Consider the following 18,018-nt stretch of genomic DNA (forward strand, 5'->3'; position numbering starts at 1 on the left):
AGTGTTGCTAAAATGGTAGATTATCTACCAGTCCTCACCAAGTGATCACAAGACACATATAATGTTTATTCAATTGTGTAACAATGAACTTTAAGAAAGATGCTGCATGGTATAGTATAGTTATTTCATCATAGCAGACTAGACAAGCCAATTTGATATTAATTCCAGTTAACTTGTCCAATTATGTTCACCTATGGGGTATTGTCTATATAGGCTGGAGATTAACTAAATGCAGTACTCTGAAAAGTTTGTACTAGATAGACTGTTGCTGAACACAAAACACTGGCGTTCTGTAGCTGCCATTGTTATGATGGTAAAGATATTGGTTTTGTATACGTTTTCATTCTACAGCGCTGCCTTCAGCTATTAATAACTGCTGCTAGTGGTAACAGTCCACACAACAGCTAGATCCACTGCCGTTGAAGTGGACTAGCAGCGTGAACGAGCAATCCCCTGTCAGCCTATTAATCCATCCCCTGTTAGACTAGCTAACTGACTAGATTGAATTTGGTTCTGGCTAGTCTAGGTGGTTTAAAGATCAGATGTACGACGCGCGTTTCGCTGCTTGCTTTATCAGAGTATACCATTGTATTAACTTTTATTTTTTAGGGATACACAGAACTATTAATCCAGCTTTTGTGTTTTTTTCTGTCCAAGAGGAGAGATATTAAACCACTGATATATAGGGGGGTGATGTAATTTATTTATTGCTTTCCTTCATTGTCCTTTAAGAGTTCGTCCCACACTCCAAGTCAATAATTAAACTGCCCTGTCAGCGGCATTTTCTTACCTTTACCTAAAATAAGGTACTGAGCGTCAGCTCTTCTCCCCAGATCCCACACAATCTCTTTGCGTTCATGTCACAGTGACACTGAACTGAAGAGCTCACTTCTTATAACGATTATAATTAGGAATAGCAGATTTCATACTATTTGGCTGATGATTTTAATAGTTTTGTTTTTGTTTTTCATGCATTCAGGATCTAATCTGCTTCATTCGATTCCTTCATTTCACACAAAAAGGGGAGATTGCTGTGATGCGAGTAGTGTTACCTTGGTGTGATGCATTGTATGAACTTTTATTTTAGGGATGCACAGAACTTTAAATCTGATTTCCAGTGTTCGGTTTCTGTACAACTTGGGCTGATATTGGATAAACTCTCAGTATCCTCTATGTGTGATCAGACCCCATCAGCCGGGGGCCGTCTTACAGCCCACTCAATCATGCGGAGGTAAAGGAGCTTGGACGCCCCTCACAATACGAAAAAGGGGGTATGATTGTCTGCGCTCCCTTGTAAATGTGAATAAAGGATAAAGGTGACCCCCCTATACCTTAGACATTTTGCACCAAGGAGGTCTATCATTATTAAGCTCCTCACAATACGCCCGCAGTACATGTACGTGGACCATTACTTGTGTGCTTTACATAAACACGTGTGTACTGTGGGTCAGAGTCGGATTTAGACCTCATGGGGCCCTAGGCAAGATACTGGTTTGGGGCCCCTTCCCTGAAAAAATCCATAGCACTATAGTTTTTTAGCATAACATATACCCCTATTCAGGGGCTGGCTGGCAGACTTTAGCCCGGGGGGCAAGCATATAGTACTGGCCTATAAGTAGCGGCCCATTTTTAAAGGGTGTTCTCACCGCCAGCCCTGGGAGGGCCCTCTGGGAACTGCTGGGCCCTAGGCAATTGCCTAGGTTGCCTAGTGGTAAATCCGGCTCTGCTGTGGGTGCATTCTCCATAGGGCCCCGAGCTGCGTTTACCAAGCATTGGAAGGCGCCTCTGAGGACTTGTAACTGGGCCTCCGGTATCGTTTTTTTATTAAGAAAAAGATGATGTATTTTTATCACACACAATCAGAATAATTTCGGGGTTTTATTTAATCCCAAAGAAGTTTTTTTGCATCCCTGACACACACCAGTCAGTTAGTGATTCTATTTCTCGCACTGTGACGCATGGGGGTGATACTTCTGCATGCCATCCTTGTGTTATCTGTGACTACGTTCGGGTGTTTTTATACATTTACATACACAGATTTGGACATATATCTTTGTGTGAGGTTGGAGTTCTTGGGTACAAAGTGTTACCTGTAGAGTAACTGTATAAGGAGAGGACAGATTTAGTTGAGGAGCTGACTCATCACACAGCGGCCACGTCTCTCTCAGCAATGCCCGGCATCCGGTAACTGCGAGCGTCTGTATTTATCGTGCGCTCACTGCGTACTGATGAGTCCCCTGCACACATCTGCTGGGCGGTGCTGAATATCAATTAGTACTATCCCCAGGCCTAAGGAATCGCCTGGGCTGATATAAGCATATAATACAATTAAAGAAAACCTAATGGTTCTGATTCATGTTTCGGGCGTAAGTCCCTTTGCATGCCAAATCTTGCGTGATATAGCTCTGGACACGCCCATGAACGTAATTGCAACGCAAATGACACTTGCAACTACCTACGACTTGAGGGGCAGAACGGGAGTAAGAAGTGGTAGGCGGTATAAAGTAAGGGCATGGCGACGTAGATGAGGCCGATGCTAATCCTACGTTTTTCGGAAGTGCTCTTGTCTTCAGCTGTATTATTTGTACCAGCTACAGCGCAGGTGTCTGTGCCGACTGATAGTGATGACCGACACGGTCTTTTTATGGAAAATTACATGTATGCGTGCTACTAGCTGTCACAGAACATGTGTATGCAAGGAAGATAGACCATGAAAACTCATTGTGTGTACTGTAGGCATTAATAACATTCTGATTTTTGTATTTGATGGGGTTTTTTTTTTAAAACCAGCTATAGTTTTATTAATGGTTATATGGTTCATTTATTTTATAATTTTTGTATGCGTTCTGTTGTGACCTTTTATTGTACATACGCTTGTGTGTATCTTGTAGTCGGATCTGTATGTGTTCTTTTTTGTTTTTGTTTGGGGTTTTTTAAAGCGCGAGTTTCGTGTGAATTTGAATCGGGCCCAAAGTGTCCCCGAAATGTTGACCTATCAAAAGACAATGAAAGTGAAAGCCATTATCCAGCCTAATTCTCCATAAACTGCAGTGTGCTGTGTTCTTTAATAAATACTATTCCTGTATGAATCGTTTCTTCAGTTCTGACATTTACCTGATACTACAGTAGACGTGAATGTTACTACAAGTTTATATAGGTTTCCTTTAAATACTGTAAGATGGAATTGTGAGTAAATTCACCGGTCTATTGACAAGAGACCCGTTACCTCTCCAGCCTGTGGCCTATAGTTCTTGTATGAGGCTAGTGAGAGTTGTAGTTTAAAGTTCCAATTATCAGTTCTTGGAAGAAATTAGGATGAGAGAGTCTATACCAGATTTCCATGAACTGTACACCTGGCTTGTTAAATGGTCAGAGATCGTGACATTGATTTGCCTGCCCTACAAGTTACGCCAAGCACATGTGGGTCCTGCTGCTCATCACTGGGAACAGTATCCGAATGGGCCACATAAGGGCCAAATAAGATGAGATTCTACCATTCAGGCCCTGGGGCCAACGAGCAGGATCACTTCCTGCGGGGTCAGAAGATGACTGTGGTCTGCACCCATCTTCTTGCCTCATTTACCAACAAGCCCGGTAATGATTCGCTGCAACATCCTAGTGTGGAATAAGAGAGCGCTCCGGTGTTACTGTACTGTCAGATCTCTCCCTTCTATGTCTTCTAACCATCTGTCTGTCCTGATTCCTTCTTCCTTCCTTCCAGCCTCTCTCCCTCTCCGCCGGTGCACCTCTATAAAGGTAGTTCCCCCGGATCGTTGTCTCCACGTAGCATGTCCTTGCTGCATGACGAGTGAGACGTTTTGTGAATTGCTTTGTATCTGCATGAATTCTCATTCACTGTGAGCTCAGAATTTATTTTCTGTACTATTTTCCTCCATCAGTTCTGCGGTATGCACCCTATGGGAGACAGTCTGCATGCTGTGTGCGAGGTACAATGTTACTAGAGCTCACATGATGGGCTCTCTCGCTAGTTAGATGATTGTGTTATGGAACTACAAGTCCCAGTAGTACGCCAGCTAGCACAATATCTCATTGGTGCTATATGGAGGCTTTATAATATATATACGATTACCCAAGTCCCGGTTTCATATTTTCTCTTTAATTTGTGGAACTGTCTGTATGCAGTTTCATTATGATTGTTACTAACGGTCACACCGCTGTATTAATATTTAAGTTATTTGAGCCCCGTCTCTCTGTCAACAAGCAGAACAGTGGTAATACAAGCCTGGGAGTCCCGCTGTTTCTATATTCCCCACTAAAGAGCCTTCATGTGATTGTTCGTGTGTATGTCACGTGTACTGCGCTGTGTTCATGGTCCTGTGCGTGTGTCGGTGCTGTGTTTATTCCCAGGCACAGCAACAGCAGAGCAGTAACACGTGTCTTCTCATTGTAGCTGAAGCAGAAAACACTGGAGCTGACGCGGGCTTGCCAAAAACAGTACGAGCTGGAACAAGAGTTGGCTTTCTACAAGATTGATGCCAAGTTTGAGCCAATGGGATATATGACTTCAGAGGTAACATTTACCCCCCGTTTCCAGACATGAATGTGTCCTTACAATAAACTGTTCTCGCAGAGCGGCTGAATGTCTTCATCGCTCATTTGCATAATGAGTCTTTGACATTAGGGAGGGGCTAGCTGCACAACAGGCTAAAATTGTAAATATTCCTGAAAGAAACACTGCCTACTTTCAATATACAAATAGTTATGAACATGTGAACAAAAAGTTGTTATAACCCATAGCAAGCAATCAGAGATTAGCCGTTAGTGTCTGCTTGGTCGCTGTGGGTTACATCTCTGTTAATATAACAGATGTACTTTAGCTCATATCGACTGTTTGAATTATGCAGCACCAAAATGTGATGAATGGACCGTTTATCCCTATTGTAAAACAAAGCGGGCATTGTACACTTTGAGTATTCATACAGACTTCGCTCATGTTTAGGAAGTAGATGCCGAGGATGCTCCTGGGGAAAGTCCGTACATTGGTAAAGCCCGATATAAGAGGAACCTGTACGCCCAGGAAGTTTTTATAGCAGATCACGCCCAACAGATGCAGGTGGGAAAGATCGAGTTGGATGGCGACGACCAAATTAAAAATCAACAAATCAGGGCCAGGATTAACACAACTCTCGATGTGGACCTGAACGAAAAGGAGAAAAATGTCCAAGCAGGTAAAATCAAATAGGCAATGAACGTTGCAGGGCAATATATGCCACCACTAGAGGGCAGCAGTTGTATTACACCATACTGAATTATATTCCTGACATGTAACCCAGGTCACTGATCATTTACACCTTGCATTTAGAGTATTGAGAAGGAATTTTTGGGGTTTAGAGACTCAGTTTTTACTTTTTGTTTCATCAGCGCAAGTAAGATTATCCGAACTGCGCCAGGCAATCGTTCACGCTGAGCAGCAGATACTAAAAGCGACGGAGGAGCTGAAAGAGTTAGAAGAGAACGTTGCTCAGAGGAAGGTGGGTGGATCGTGTCAAAGAAACTTTGTAATCCTAGAAAACAACATCTGTAACATGAGCCCTGCAGTCTGGAAGTGATTGTGTTGTTAACTGAACTATTTGGAACAAGTCCATTGTGCAGAGTTGCACTGAACAGCGGATTCTCTATGTAGAGCATAGATCTCATTGGATTAAGCTTTTAATTCGATTGAATTCAGAATGTTTCCTTAGTATTGTCAAGCAAGATTTCTTCACAGGGGGCACAGTTTCCGAAAAGTAATTGGTGCTTTCAGCTCCTGGTAATAAATACTGTCGGGGAAACTGCGGTCATTTTGTTAATAGCCTCCTTTATATTGGATACATACAATGTGTACACACTGCTCTAGATGGCATCCTACACTCACTACATACTGTAGACTCTGTACTTTCTGGCCGACATCCATCGCCCCTTGTTATCCTTCATTTCTCTTCATTCCATCACAGCCTCTCTGGCTGCTTACTCTCCTGCATATCCTATTGTGTGTGTGTGTGTGTGTGTACTTCTCCCTCTGCCCTGTGTATTAACCCCTTTCCCGCCTGCCCCTATGTATGGCTCGTCTCCCTGTTCCTCCCCTCTGGCAGACCTGATCTTCAATGTAGTCCTATCGCCTCTACGGCCTGTCCCTTTCCTCTCCCCTCTCCCGCCTGTGTCCCTCGCCTCTCCCCTCCCCTCTCCCGCCTGTGTCCCTCGCCTCTCCCCTCCCCTCTCCCGCCTTTGTCCCTCGCCTCTCCCGCCTTTGTCCCTCGCCTCTCCCGCCTTTGTCCCTCGCCTCTCCCGCCTTTGTCCCTCGCCTCTCCCGCCTGTGTCCCTCGCCTCTCCCCTGCCCTCTCCCGCCTGTGTCCCTCGCCTCTCCCCTGCCCTCTCCCGCCTGTGTCCCTCGCCTCTCCCCTGCCCTCTCCCGCCTGTGTCCCTCGCCTCTCCCCTCCCCTCTCCCGCCTGTGTCCCTCGCCTCTCCCCTCCCCTCTCCCGCCTGTGTCCCTCGTCGCCTCTCCCCTCCCCTCTCCCGCCTGTGTCCCTCGTCGCCTCTCCCCTCCCCTCTCCCGCCTGTGTCCCTCGTCGCCTCTCCCCTCCCCTCTCCCGCCTGTGTCTCCCTCGCCTCTCCCCTCCCCTCTCCCGCCTGTGTCTCCCTCGCCTCTCCCCTCCCCTCTCCCGCCTGTGTCTCCCTCGCCTCTCCCCTCCCCTCTCCCGCCTGTGTCTCCCTCGCCTCTCCCCTCCCCTCTCCCGCCTGTGTCTCCCTCGCCTCTCCCCTTCCTGTTTCTCCCCTTTGGCAGACCTGACCCTCAATGTAGTCCTCTTGCTTCTCCTGCCTGCCCCCTACGTATAACTCTTCGTGTTTCCTTCTCACTCCCACCTCTCCCCTGCCATCCTCTCCCCTCTCCTGACTGTCCCTTCCCTCTCCCCTGCTTGTCCTCCTCCAGATCTGTGAATTACACGTAACTGGTGCACTGCAGCCATCTGACCATCTGTGTTCTTGTGAAAAAAATTACTACAGAAATGTTGACACATATTTTATTTTACCAGACCAGCTCCCCAGCACTGATGTTCATTCTACGTCAGAATGAACTTGCACAGTGATAACTGTTCTTCTGACACCTGCCGACCTATAACTTGGATAATCCTAACACATAAAGTCACCTGCTAGTAGAGATTGGAAGTACCATGTGCTCAAGATGGTGAAACTGTGTCTATTTTCTGAAAAGATTTCAGAGGCGGAAAAAGAAAAACTTCGGCAACAACTTGGCAGCAAAATCCAACTCCTGAATCAGCTGCGTCAGGAAGCTCAGGAGCTGGAGGAGCAGATGGATCGTCAGCGGAGCGAGATAGACAAGAAACATCGAGAGATCGAGGAGCTGCAGCGCCACCTAGAGGCTCTCAGCCCATGGGATCCCAGACATGTAAGTGTGTGCGCCGTGTCCTGGGTGCAGCCTAGGTTGTTCTGTATTGGCCAACAAATCACAGGAGGCATGGCGGTGTTTGGGCTGGGCTGTAAGTAAGGTGACCCTTCTCCCAAATACACCAGTCACAGTAATAGGCGGGTATAGATACATGTGGGTCATGATGGCCTGGCAGCTGTAATCTGGGCTATGGAAATACACTGTATGGCTTCTTGTATTGGTTGTAAATATCAGTAAATGGCTACAAAGCCAGGTGAGGGAGCTGTGTAAAAACAACCGGCTCCACGGCCCTCGTACCCCCTCTGTCAGCCCTTCCCTGACATGAGCCCACTTATAATAGTCTGTAGCCACGATGAAGCAATAAATAGACAAAGGAGCCTTTGTAATAACGTGGTGCAATATACAGAAAGGTGTTGTAACTCCTACCAACAAGTCACCTTACTGATTAGTTTTATGTCCTGGTAAATTAGTCTGTGATTTCAGCACTGTGGCTAAGCACGAAGGATCTCACTTAGAGATAGGAGTTTGCAAATGCTTTAATTATTTTTTGTATGCAGGGAAAATACCGGGCAGCTTTGTTGTTACACTGCGATCTAATTAGGACACGCTCCCTCCCAACCCGTCTCCAACCTTCTGAACTGTAAATTCGGCCCTGAATTCTTACACTCCCTGTTAACCACCTCCAGGGCCTCTTATAGAGTAAATACTGGTAGAAAGTGCAATTGTAACTTTGGCAAAACCACTTTGCACTGCTGGGGGGCAAATTTAAAATGTGTAAACAGATTCTAGAGTTGGCAGTGGAGCGTGTCCTAGCTCAACTCTAAATTGCAATGTAAAAATAAAGCTGTCCAGAAGCTGAAGCAGACAGTATTTCCCTGTATGTAGAGAAATATTGCATTTAATTCAGTTTGTGTATTAATTGTATGTATGTATTGTGGCAGATTAAGTGTCAGAAAGTTGGAATTGCATTGCTTAGTAAGATAACTGTACGTTCTATATCTCCGCTATAAGCAGACATTGCATTGTGTCACAGATGTATAATTGCATCACACTGTTTACTGACACAGAGTTTAATGAGCGCATATATCCCTCCTGCACCTTCCACTGAGACCAATTAGTGTAAGCAGTGTGATTGCCTTGTCAGCCTGCATCCAGTGAGTCTGTGGACGGGCACTATGTTACATACAGGGCTGCGAGCCAGCAAGAGATCTGTATAAATGGATACATTGTATCTGAGGAGGAGGAGAACAATTCAATTCTCTGGCAGGGGGCGTGTCTGTGGAGATGCCAGCGTCTGATTGGCTGGCTGGGTTTCCTGTGTTGTGATTTCGGAGGCCAGGATAACAGCTCAGATCAGCTTCCTCTGTCTCCAACTCTCTAACCTCCGTTTCACCATGACATGAGGAAGTTCCCCTGAGCTGCAAGTATGCTCCCTCCGTGTAATCCCCAGTGCGGGGGGCTTTCTGAGGGTGAGGTGGGCTCGTCGCTGCTGCAGGGAAATACTTCTCACATTTACTGCAACTAGACTGCAGGAAAGTATGTGTGACTTTCTGTGTGTAACGTTCTGTCTGACATGTGTGACTTTCTGTATGTGTGTAACGTTCTGTCTAATATGTGTGACTTTCTGTATGTGTGTAACGGTCTGTCTGACATGTGTGACTTTCTGTATGTGTGTAACGGTCTGTCTAATATGTGTGACTTTCTGTATGTGTGTAACGTTCTGTCTAATATGTGTGACTTTCTGTATGTGTGTAACGTTCTGTCTAATATGTGTGACTTTCTGTATGTGTGTAACGGTCTGTCTGACATGTGTGACTTTCTGTATGTGTGTAACGGTCTGTCTGACATGTGTGACTTTCTGTATGTGTGTAACGTTCTGTCTAATATGTGTGACTTTCTGTATGTGTGTAACGGTCTGTCTGACATGTGTGACTTTCTGTATGTGTGTAACGGTCTGTCTGACATGTGTGACTTTCTGTATGTGTGTAACGTTCTGTCTAATATGTGTGACTTTCTGTATGTGTGTAACGGTCTGTCTAATATGTGTGACTTTCTGTATGTGTGTAACGTTCTGTCTAATATGTGTGACTTTCTGTATGTGTGTAACGGTCTGTCTGACATGTGTGACTTTCTGTATGTGTGTAACGTTCTGTCTAATATATATGTGTGACTTTCTGTGTCATCATGTGTAACTGTGTGTGATTGTGTGTAACATTCTTTCTAGTATGTATAACTTTCTCTGTGATTGTGTAACAGTCTATCTAATGTGTGTAACTGTAAAATGTGTCATTGTGTGATTCTGTGTAACTGTCAGATACGTGTAATTGTGTGCAAAGTTTTGTGTGTATCTTTGTGCTTTTGAATGAGGCTTATACCGAAAATAAATGTACATATTTTGCTGGAAACGCTGAGATAGCATTTACACAATTTGATTGCACAATGTGTTGATTGAGAACAAGCTTCATGGCTGGTATTAAGATGTTGTATAAACTATTGTGTGTGTGATTGTGAGGAGTCCTTTATCTGCCATGGAGACTGCTTGGACATTGCACAGAGTGATAACAGACAACGGAGTCTCTGTAATAAGATGCTGTCCGGTCTCACTCTGAGAGCTCTCGTTACTGGTGTAATAACGAGTAACGGCTATTATCTAATATTCTTCCCACATTCTCAGTGTGTCTGATACTATGAAGAAGTAAATAATAATTCTGATTTGGTAATGGAGGGTCACATGACTGGGCTCGTTGTCCGTTTGTTCAGTATTGGTTTGTAAAGCAGAGATAGACGGCCTGTGGCTGTTAGCACATGCTGGGAGTTGTAGTTCTACACCAGCTAGGGAGCCACAGACTTGGGTATATTCTGTGCTGTGTGTATGATACTGATTCCTGCAGGTCTGATTCTCCCCTTCATGTCATTAATAATTAACCTGCTCTTATCTGTGCTACAGATGGCAGTTTACAGAGGAATTGATTTCAGCTCATCATATGCTCTTTGTATTATTATCATTAATGTTAAAAGTTTAGATGCAAGTCCGTCCATTCTAGTTTAAGGTAATATGAAGGCTTACAGTTTATAATAGGAAACATATATCTTGCTGATGAAAACAAATTAGTTTAGTTTATGTCTGGAATGTTTTTTTGTTTTTTATTGTAAAGCCAAATAATTATTGTACATTTTATTTCATCTTTACTGCACCATAAGAGGGCGCTGTATCACTGCACAGTATAAGCAATATAAGTATGAGCTTTCCTAGAACTTACATTGTTCATCGTATCTATGTAGATAACTGAGGTTCTATACACAGAAAGACTCGTGTTTTCTGAACACTGGGATGGAAGTAGCACTAATGTGTAATATATAATATAGACTATTAACTTTTGTATTGTGTGTGTGTGTGTGGTACTTGGTCTGAGAGCTGCTTCTCCAATACACAGTCCCATGTGAAGGCTCAGAAAGCCAGTAAGGAGCAGCAGCTGGAGATGATGGACGGACATTACAAGCAGCTGGAAGGACGCCTGGATGAGATGCTGTCTCGTATAGCCAGAGAAACAGAGGAGATCAAAGACCTGGAGCAACAACTCACAGAAGGTGCGTTTTCTATAACCCCCGACAGTGGGTCTACCTTACCCATTTATTGTCAGTGATGTCACTGAGTCCTAGTGAAGGGATAGGCTGCATTCTCAGTGATGTCACTGGTTCCTAGTGACTGGATAGGCTGCATTCTCAGTGATGTCACTGGTTCCAAGTGAAAGAATAGGCTGCACTCTCAGTGAGTTCACTGGTTCCTAGTGAATGGATAGGCTGCACTCTCAGTGATGTCACTGGTTCCTAGTGACTGGATAGGCTGCACTCTCAGTGATGTCACTGGTTCCTAGTGACTGGATAGGCTGCACTCTCAGTGATGTCACTGGCTCCTAGTGACTGGATAGGCTGCACTCTCAGTGATGTCACTGGTTCCTAGTGACTGGATAGGCTGCACTCTCAGTGATGTCACTGGTTCCTAGTGAATGGATAGGCTGCATTCTCAGTGATGTCACTGGTTCCTAGTGACTGGATAGGCTGCACTCTCAGTGATGTCACTGGTTCCTAGTGAATGGATAGGCTGCACTCTCAGTGATGACACTGGTTCCTAGTGAAGGGAGAGGCTGCACTCTCAGTGATGTCACTGGATAGGCTGCACTCTCAGTGATGTCACTGGTTCCTAGTGAATGGATAGGCTGCACTCTCAGTGATGTCACTGGTTCCTAGTGAAGGGAGAGGCTGCACTCAGTGATGTCACTGGCTCCTAGTGACTGGATAGGCTGCACTCTCAGTGATGTCACTGGTTCCTAGTGACTGGATAGGCTGCACTCTCAGTGAGGTTCCTAGTGACTGGATAGGCTGCACTCTCAGTGATGTCACTGGCTCGTAGTAAATGGATAGGCTGCACTCTCAGTGATGTCACTGGTTCCTAGTGAATGGATAGGCTGCACTCTCAGTGATGTCACTGGCTCCTAGTGACTGGATAGGCTGCACTCTCAGTGATGTCACTGGCTCCTAGTGACTGGATAGGCTGCACTCTCAGTGATGTCACTGGTTCCTAGTGACTGGATAGGCTGCACTCTCAGTGATGTCACTGGTTCCTAGTGACTGGATAGGCTGCACTCTCAGTGAGGTTCCTAGTGACTGGATAGGCTGCACTCTCAGTGATGTCACTGGCTCGTAGTAAATGGATAGGCTGCACTCTCAGTGATGTCACTGGTTCCTAGTGAAGGGAGAGGCTGCACTCAGTGATGTCACTGGCTCCTAGTGACTGGATAGGCTGCACTCTCAGTGATGTCACTGGTTCCTAGTGACTGGATAGGCTGCACTCTCAGTGAGGTTCCTAGTGACTGGATAGGCTGCACTCTCAGTGATGTCACTGGCTCGTAGTAAATGGATAGGCTGCACTCTCAGTGATGTCACTGGTTCCTAGTGAATGGATAGGCTGCACTCTCAGTGATGTCACTGGCTCCTAGTGACTGGATAGGCTGCACTCTCAGTGATGTCACTGGCTCCTAGTGACTGGATAGGCTGCACTCTCAGTGATGTCACTGGTTCCTAGTGACTGGATAGGCTGCACTCTCAGTGATGTCACTGGTTCCTAGTGACTGGATAGGCTGCACTCTCAGTGAGGTTCCTAGTGACTGGATAGGCTGCACTCTCAGTGATGTCACTGGCTCGTAGTAAATGGATAGGCTGCATTCTCAGTGATGTCACTGGTTCCTAGTTGAAGAGATAGGCTGCATTCTCAGTGATGTCCAAGCAAACCATAAATGTACTATACAATATAAATTATACATTTGTTGTTCTTGATATTAAAAAAAACAAAACACAAACCTACCTTTGTCCCTTTGTCTAATACCTTCTCCCAACTATCTGAGCACCTATCTTGTACCTTACAATTTTGGAATATTTTGGGCTTGAAAACTAAATAATAATAATGCGTCCATTCATTTTTCTGTACGCCCATGTTATAACACCGGAACCTGATGCCATTTGCATATGAGAAAAAGTAAAAATTTAAGTTATACATTGGAGTAATCAGATAAAACTTATTATTGTCAAGATTTTTCAGAATTTCTATATTTTCTTGTGTTTTGAATATTTAGAGAACATTACTTTCACTTATTAAACTATATAGGACTACAGAACAATGCAGGGACTGTGGAGCTATGTATAGTTATATCAGTGTAAGGAGGCGTTACTTTCAGTCACAAGATTAGCTAAAAATAGCGGCATCTGACTCAGGAATTCAGGTTCTATCTTGAATGTGAGATTATTACACTGTATATTACAGTAGGGATGCTGGGCACAACAATCCAGTGTACACGCTTAGAAATCTTTCTCCTTATTGTATAACGTAATTTGAAGGCAATAACTGAATATGCGTATATTAAAAAGTAAGCATAGAAGTGCTCAGTAATCTTTTCCTGGGCATGAAACCTCTGCATTGATTGTCCCTGCCATTCCTCCCCAACCTCCTCCCCACATATTCATACTGCTTCTGTAGCCGTCAGAGAGCATGCTCAGGAGCCAGTAGCCACTTTTACTGGGAGGAACTGCTGCAGCGACTTTTCCTATGCTGTAGCTTGGCTCGGAGAGGACGGTTTGGATGTTGTAAGAGGGCACAAAATACAAAGTTTTGTCTACTCACATGGTAAAAGAAAGAGTTGATAGGACCTCCATGTAAAACCGTCTCCCTAAAACCCCCCTCGCTCCGTCTAGTACAGTTTTGTTAGTTGAACACTTACAGCAGAGGGGTAGAGGAATATAACTTTTCAATGCTCCTCTATATATACATATGTCCTATAATACTATTTTGTGTCTCCCTGCTCCCCCCAGGTCAGATAGCCGCAAACGAGGCGTTAAAGAAGGACCTGGAAGGTATAATATCCGGCTTGCAGGAATACCTGGAGAGCGTTAAGGGACAGGCCAAACAAGCTCACGATGAGTGTCGAGAGCTTCAGTCTGAGCGGGAAGTGTTGCTTCAGAGACTGGAGGAGCTGGAAGAGGAGAGGGAGAGACTGGAGGCTGCAGCGCTGGATGCTGGAGACCTGAGGAAGGTAGAGATGTTCCCATGTTATTCATTAGAGCGAGTCTAGAACCAGAGGGAGTAATCTGCATGAATCCCACCGGTTGTATTTATAGATTCCCAAATGACCTCATGACAGACTGTCAGGGTTTATATATAAAGACTGTTCCTCCATACGTCTAGTGTGCGCTTCGGATATGAGAGTGTTCCGCCTATAGCAGGATAAGTCAGGCATGCTGGAAGCAGTAGTACTTCCCCCTGGTGTCTGTAATTACAGGAGATGGAAGAGCTGGAGCGCAGTCTGCAGGAACAGCAGGAACTGAATGAGTCTCTGCGCCTGGCGCAGGGCGACCTGGGTGCGTACGAGACCCAGCTTAAAGCTCAGGAAGCCAATATCCGGCAGCTGAAAGAAGAGCTGGACAGGAGGAAGCGGCAGGGTCAGGTGAGGACACAGCCTGTCATTCGGCTGACGAGGGGTTTTAACAAAGAGGAAATACCAACACTGTATGTTGTGTGTTACAGGATGAGAATAACACCTTGAGAGCCGAGCTGGACAGAGAGAAGCGAGCGCTGGAGAATGCACGGGTTAAGGCTCAGTTGTTGGAGGAGAAAGACAAAGATAACAAAAAGCTTCAGTCCCAAGTCCACCAGCTGCAGGTAAGTCCCACGTCATCTGCCGTACATACAAACATGTATCTCCTCCGAGTTCCTGCATGTTCACAAGAAAGATCAACTTTCTGTAGAGTACCACTAACCACAGAATATCTCCCTTCAGCCCAACATGCTTGCTGAACACATCTTGGGGTAGGGGGGGCACAACAATCGTATTTGCTAGTTTGTGGTTATTGTTGTGCAGCAGAATTATCAGCCATCAATAATACAGTAGCCATTGGTGACAGTCAGCATTTATCATAACAGAACCTTGTTCCTCTGCTGGTTGCAGAGGAGGGTTCTGTGGTTGTGCTGTACGGGTTTGTGGTTATCCGTCATGATGGAGTAACTGTAGCCCAACGGTGTCGCGCTCGCTGCTGGACATAGAGCCAGGGCAGTTGTTCCTCATGTTCGGTGGCAGCTGCCGTCAGCAAGTGGGCAGTGGCGATCACCAAACGAGGAACTGATATGGTAATGACAGTTAATCTCGCTTGGTCCAGCAGCTGATCTGCGAGGGTATCAAATAGGTATTCGAAACAAGCTAGTCCCCGGTGTCTTTGACACTGTGACACCATCATCATCATCAACATTTATTTATATAGCACCAGCAGATTCCATAGCGCTTTACAATTGGGAACAAACAGTAATAAAACAATACTGGGTAATACAGACCGAGATAAGAGGCCCTGCTCACAAGCTTACAATCTATGGGGCAATGGTTTGATACACAAGGGCATGTCCTACATCATATTGAATATTTGTCCAGCTAGAATGCAAAGGTTACAAAATATTAAGTGGGCTGTATGTTTCGTCACACAACTATGTTGGTCAGAGGGTTGTTGTCTTGTGTTAGCTGTGTAGAGGGTGGTAATAGGGTAACTTAGGGAGATTAAGAGAGTGGTAGAGGAATATTATAAGCTTTCCTGAAGAGATGGGTTTTCAGAGAACACTTGAAGGTTTGGAGACTAGAGGAGAGTCTTACTGTGAGAGGGAGGGAATTCCACAAAGTGGGTGCAGCCCAAAAAAAAAAGTCCTGTAACCGGGAATGGGAGGATGTGATGAGAGTGGAAGAGAGACGCAGATCTTGTGCAGAACGGAGTTGTCGAGTTGGGAGATATTTTGAGACAATTGAGGAGATGTATATGACCCCACTGCAATAATGTCCCTTCGCCTTCACAAACTTGTTGTATATTTGTGGGAAGGTGGCTATGAGGGAGGTGGGGTACAGGGATAAAAAAGGATGGTAGGGATAACAGCGCTGCTCTAAAATACATGTATAAAGCTGCCAAAGTGGGTCTGAGTGGAACGAATTCCAAAACTTCCCAGTATAAACAGATAAAAATACAATGTTGACCCACGGCGCTAGAAATAGCAGCAACACGATTGAAATAGAATGCAACAATACTCAACATAGATGGTAGACACTTATGTAAATAACCAAAAAAGATTTATTTTGGCTTGGTACAAAAAAAGGGAAAAAAGATATATCCCAGGGGTTAATATAAAAAATAAAAAAATATAAAAAAGAAAAAACATAAAAATGGTGATAAACAATAATAATAAATCCAAACTAGATCCAAAATAGAAGTCAGAAAAAAATCCGAAAAAAATTCAGGTAGGTACATATGATCCAATCGTATACACTGTAGTTAAAAAAGGAGAATGTGGTAATGCAGATGTAAATCACAAAAAAGGAAATGGAAAGATAGGGATAAAAAATGTACCTAAGTGAAGGTCCTAAAGTCTTTCTCGGAGGTGCCAGAGTCCGTGGAGCCCTCCAGGGCTATAAATGAGTGCTTTCTCTTTCCGGAGACGGTGCACCGCCGATGGTATATAGTTTCAACGGCTCCACCTTTAATTATGATGCTTTGGAACGCAAGCCTGCGTTCCAAATCCTGCACTTCCGGTTGCGGACAGCCGGAACTTGCCGCAGCGCTATAAAATATTTAAAAACATATGAGTGAAGGGTCCTCTTCTTGTAGAGAAATAACAATATGTATAGGTCCAACGCGTTTCACCCCTCCATCGGGGGCTTCCTCAGGGAATGTACAGAAAAGTGTGTGGATCCTTTGCAACGGGGAAGGCGGAGCTTATATACAGAACATCCGTTTAAAACCTCCTCCTAATAAAGTTTTAATTGGTGGACACAGTTTAACCCTAAGAACGGGTATGCCCAAATAGAAGAGAACTATTAAGTTCTTGTAAATCCCATAATAGGTGGGGTACAGAGCTGATCTAAATGCGACTGCATACCAATATCACCTCTGGATTTTAATTTGACAATTAGGGTTCTCATAATACTGTGAAAGATCAACACCATAACCATTCTCTATTTAAATACAGAAACCGACTTAACCACAGAGCGGAAGGGGAATTATTCTGATCTAAAACACTTTTTGGGGAAATTTGTGATTGAGTCTACTCTATAGAAACATTCCTATTACAGAGTATTTAGTAGCTAATATACTTCTCCTGTGTTGTGTTTTCTTAAGAAAGAGAACGTGTCTTTGAAGAAACAGCTGGAAAACCTCCAGACGCAGCTGGATGGCGCTCTAGATAACTTGGTTCATCCAGAACAGATCAGGGCCAGAGTCTCTGAGCTCAGGAGGAAGCTGCAGACGGGTGTTGGAGAAATGAGGTGAGCCAGAGGCAATCTTAGTCTTGAATAGTGTTGTCCTATTGAATAATATATGTAATATTACATTGGAAGGCCTCCATTTGGACAGCCCTGATGCCCTCTTCCGTACATTAGTTTACCTAGACCTAGGTCTGGATGGAATGGGATCTCCTGATAGGTCATCTTCAGGTCCAGGTCTATACATCCCACAGATACAGCTGTTCGGTTTGGTCCCCTGCACATGGACGGGTCAGGACACAGCTGGTCGCTCCGTGCAAAGGCCAATCAGCTGGATCCAATGGAGGCCAGTTATTGTGGAAGTCTGAATACTGCACCCATGGGGCCTAATAAATCAAGGCATATAGAACCCAACGTGCGATTTTGGGCATACGCACCCCCGAATTCATCAAGAAGCAGGCCTTAATATACGTGCGCCGATGAATACGGGGTTACTTCTACTGCTCCTCTACGCAATACACCACAGGATACGTCCAATACATATGTGGAATATAAAGTCGCAAAAGAAAGCAAAGAAAAAATAAATAAAAACCTATTCAGTTAATTCCCTCCCAGAAATCAGAAGCTGTAGGAAGTGTCCTTTGCGTACAAAGAGGAATCAAACTTTAGTTGTGTATGTATGGTCAGTTCTGGGCATGTGCAGATTAAATTTGCAGATTATACGCACTAAATCGGCATTTATGTATCTTGATGAATGGGGCCCCATGGTTTTTGTCTCAGTGGATTTTTCGCCTTTATCAAAATGTGATTGATCCCGCTGAGGATTGACAGTT

At 44.6% G+C, this 18,018-nt stretch overlaps 1 protein-coding gene across 3 annotated transcripts in view; it reads left to right on the plus strand.

Moving 5' to 3' along the window:
• CNTRL (centriolin) overlaps positions 1-18,018 on the plus strand; it is a 48,511-nt gene that overhangs the window by 8,069 nt on the left and 22,424 nt on the right. For 2 of the 3 annotated variants that reach the window (XM_075185670.1, XM_075185672.1), the window contains exons 8-16: positions 4,412-4,531; positions 4,961-5,189; positions 5,383-5,492; positions 7,212-7,406; positions 10,841-10,994; positions 13,770-13,990; positions 14,237-14,401; positions 14,482-14,616; positions 17,103-17,248. In XM_075185670.1, coding sequence (XP_075041771.1) covers positions 4,412-4,531; positions 4,961-5,189; positions 5,383-5,492; positions 7,212-7,406; positions 10,841-10,994; positions 13,770-13,990; positions 14,237-14,401; positions 14,482-14,616; positions 17,103-17,248 — 1,475 coding nt within the window. Of the gene's footprint in view, positions 1-4,411; positions 4,532-4,960; positions 5,190-5,382; positions 5,493-7,211; positions 7,407-8,817; positions 8,881-10,840; positions 10,995-13,769; positions 13,991-14,236; positions 14,402-14,481; positions 14,617-17,102; positions 17,249-18,018 lie in introns of those variants that run through there. The other variant, XM_075185673.1, reaches the window with a different exon arrangement.

Source organism: Mixophyes fleayi, chromosome 9 (genome assembly GCF_038048845.1).
Source record: "Mixophyes fleayi isolate aMixFle1 chromosome 9, aMixFle1.hap1, whole genome shotgun sequence".
Taxonomy (NCBI): domain Eukaryota; kingdom Metazoa; phylum Chordata; class Amphibia; order Anura; family Limnodynastidae; genus Mixophyes; species Mixophyes fleayi.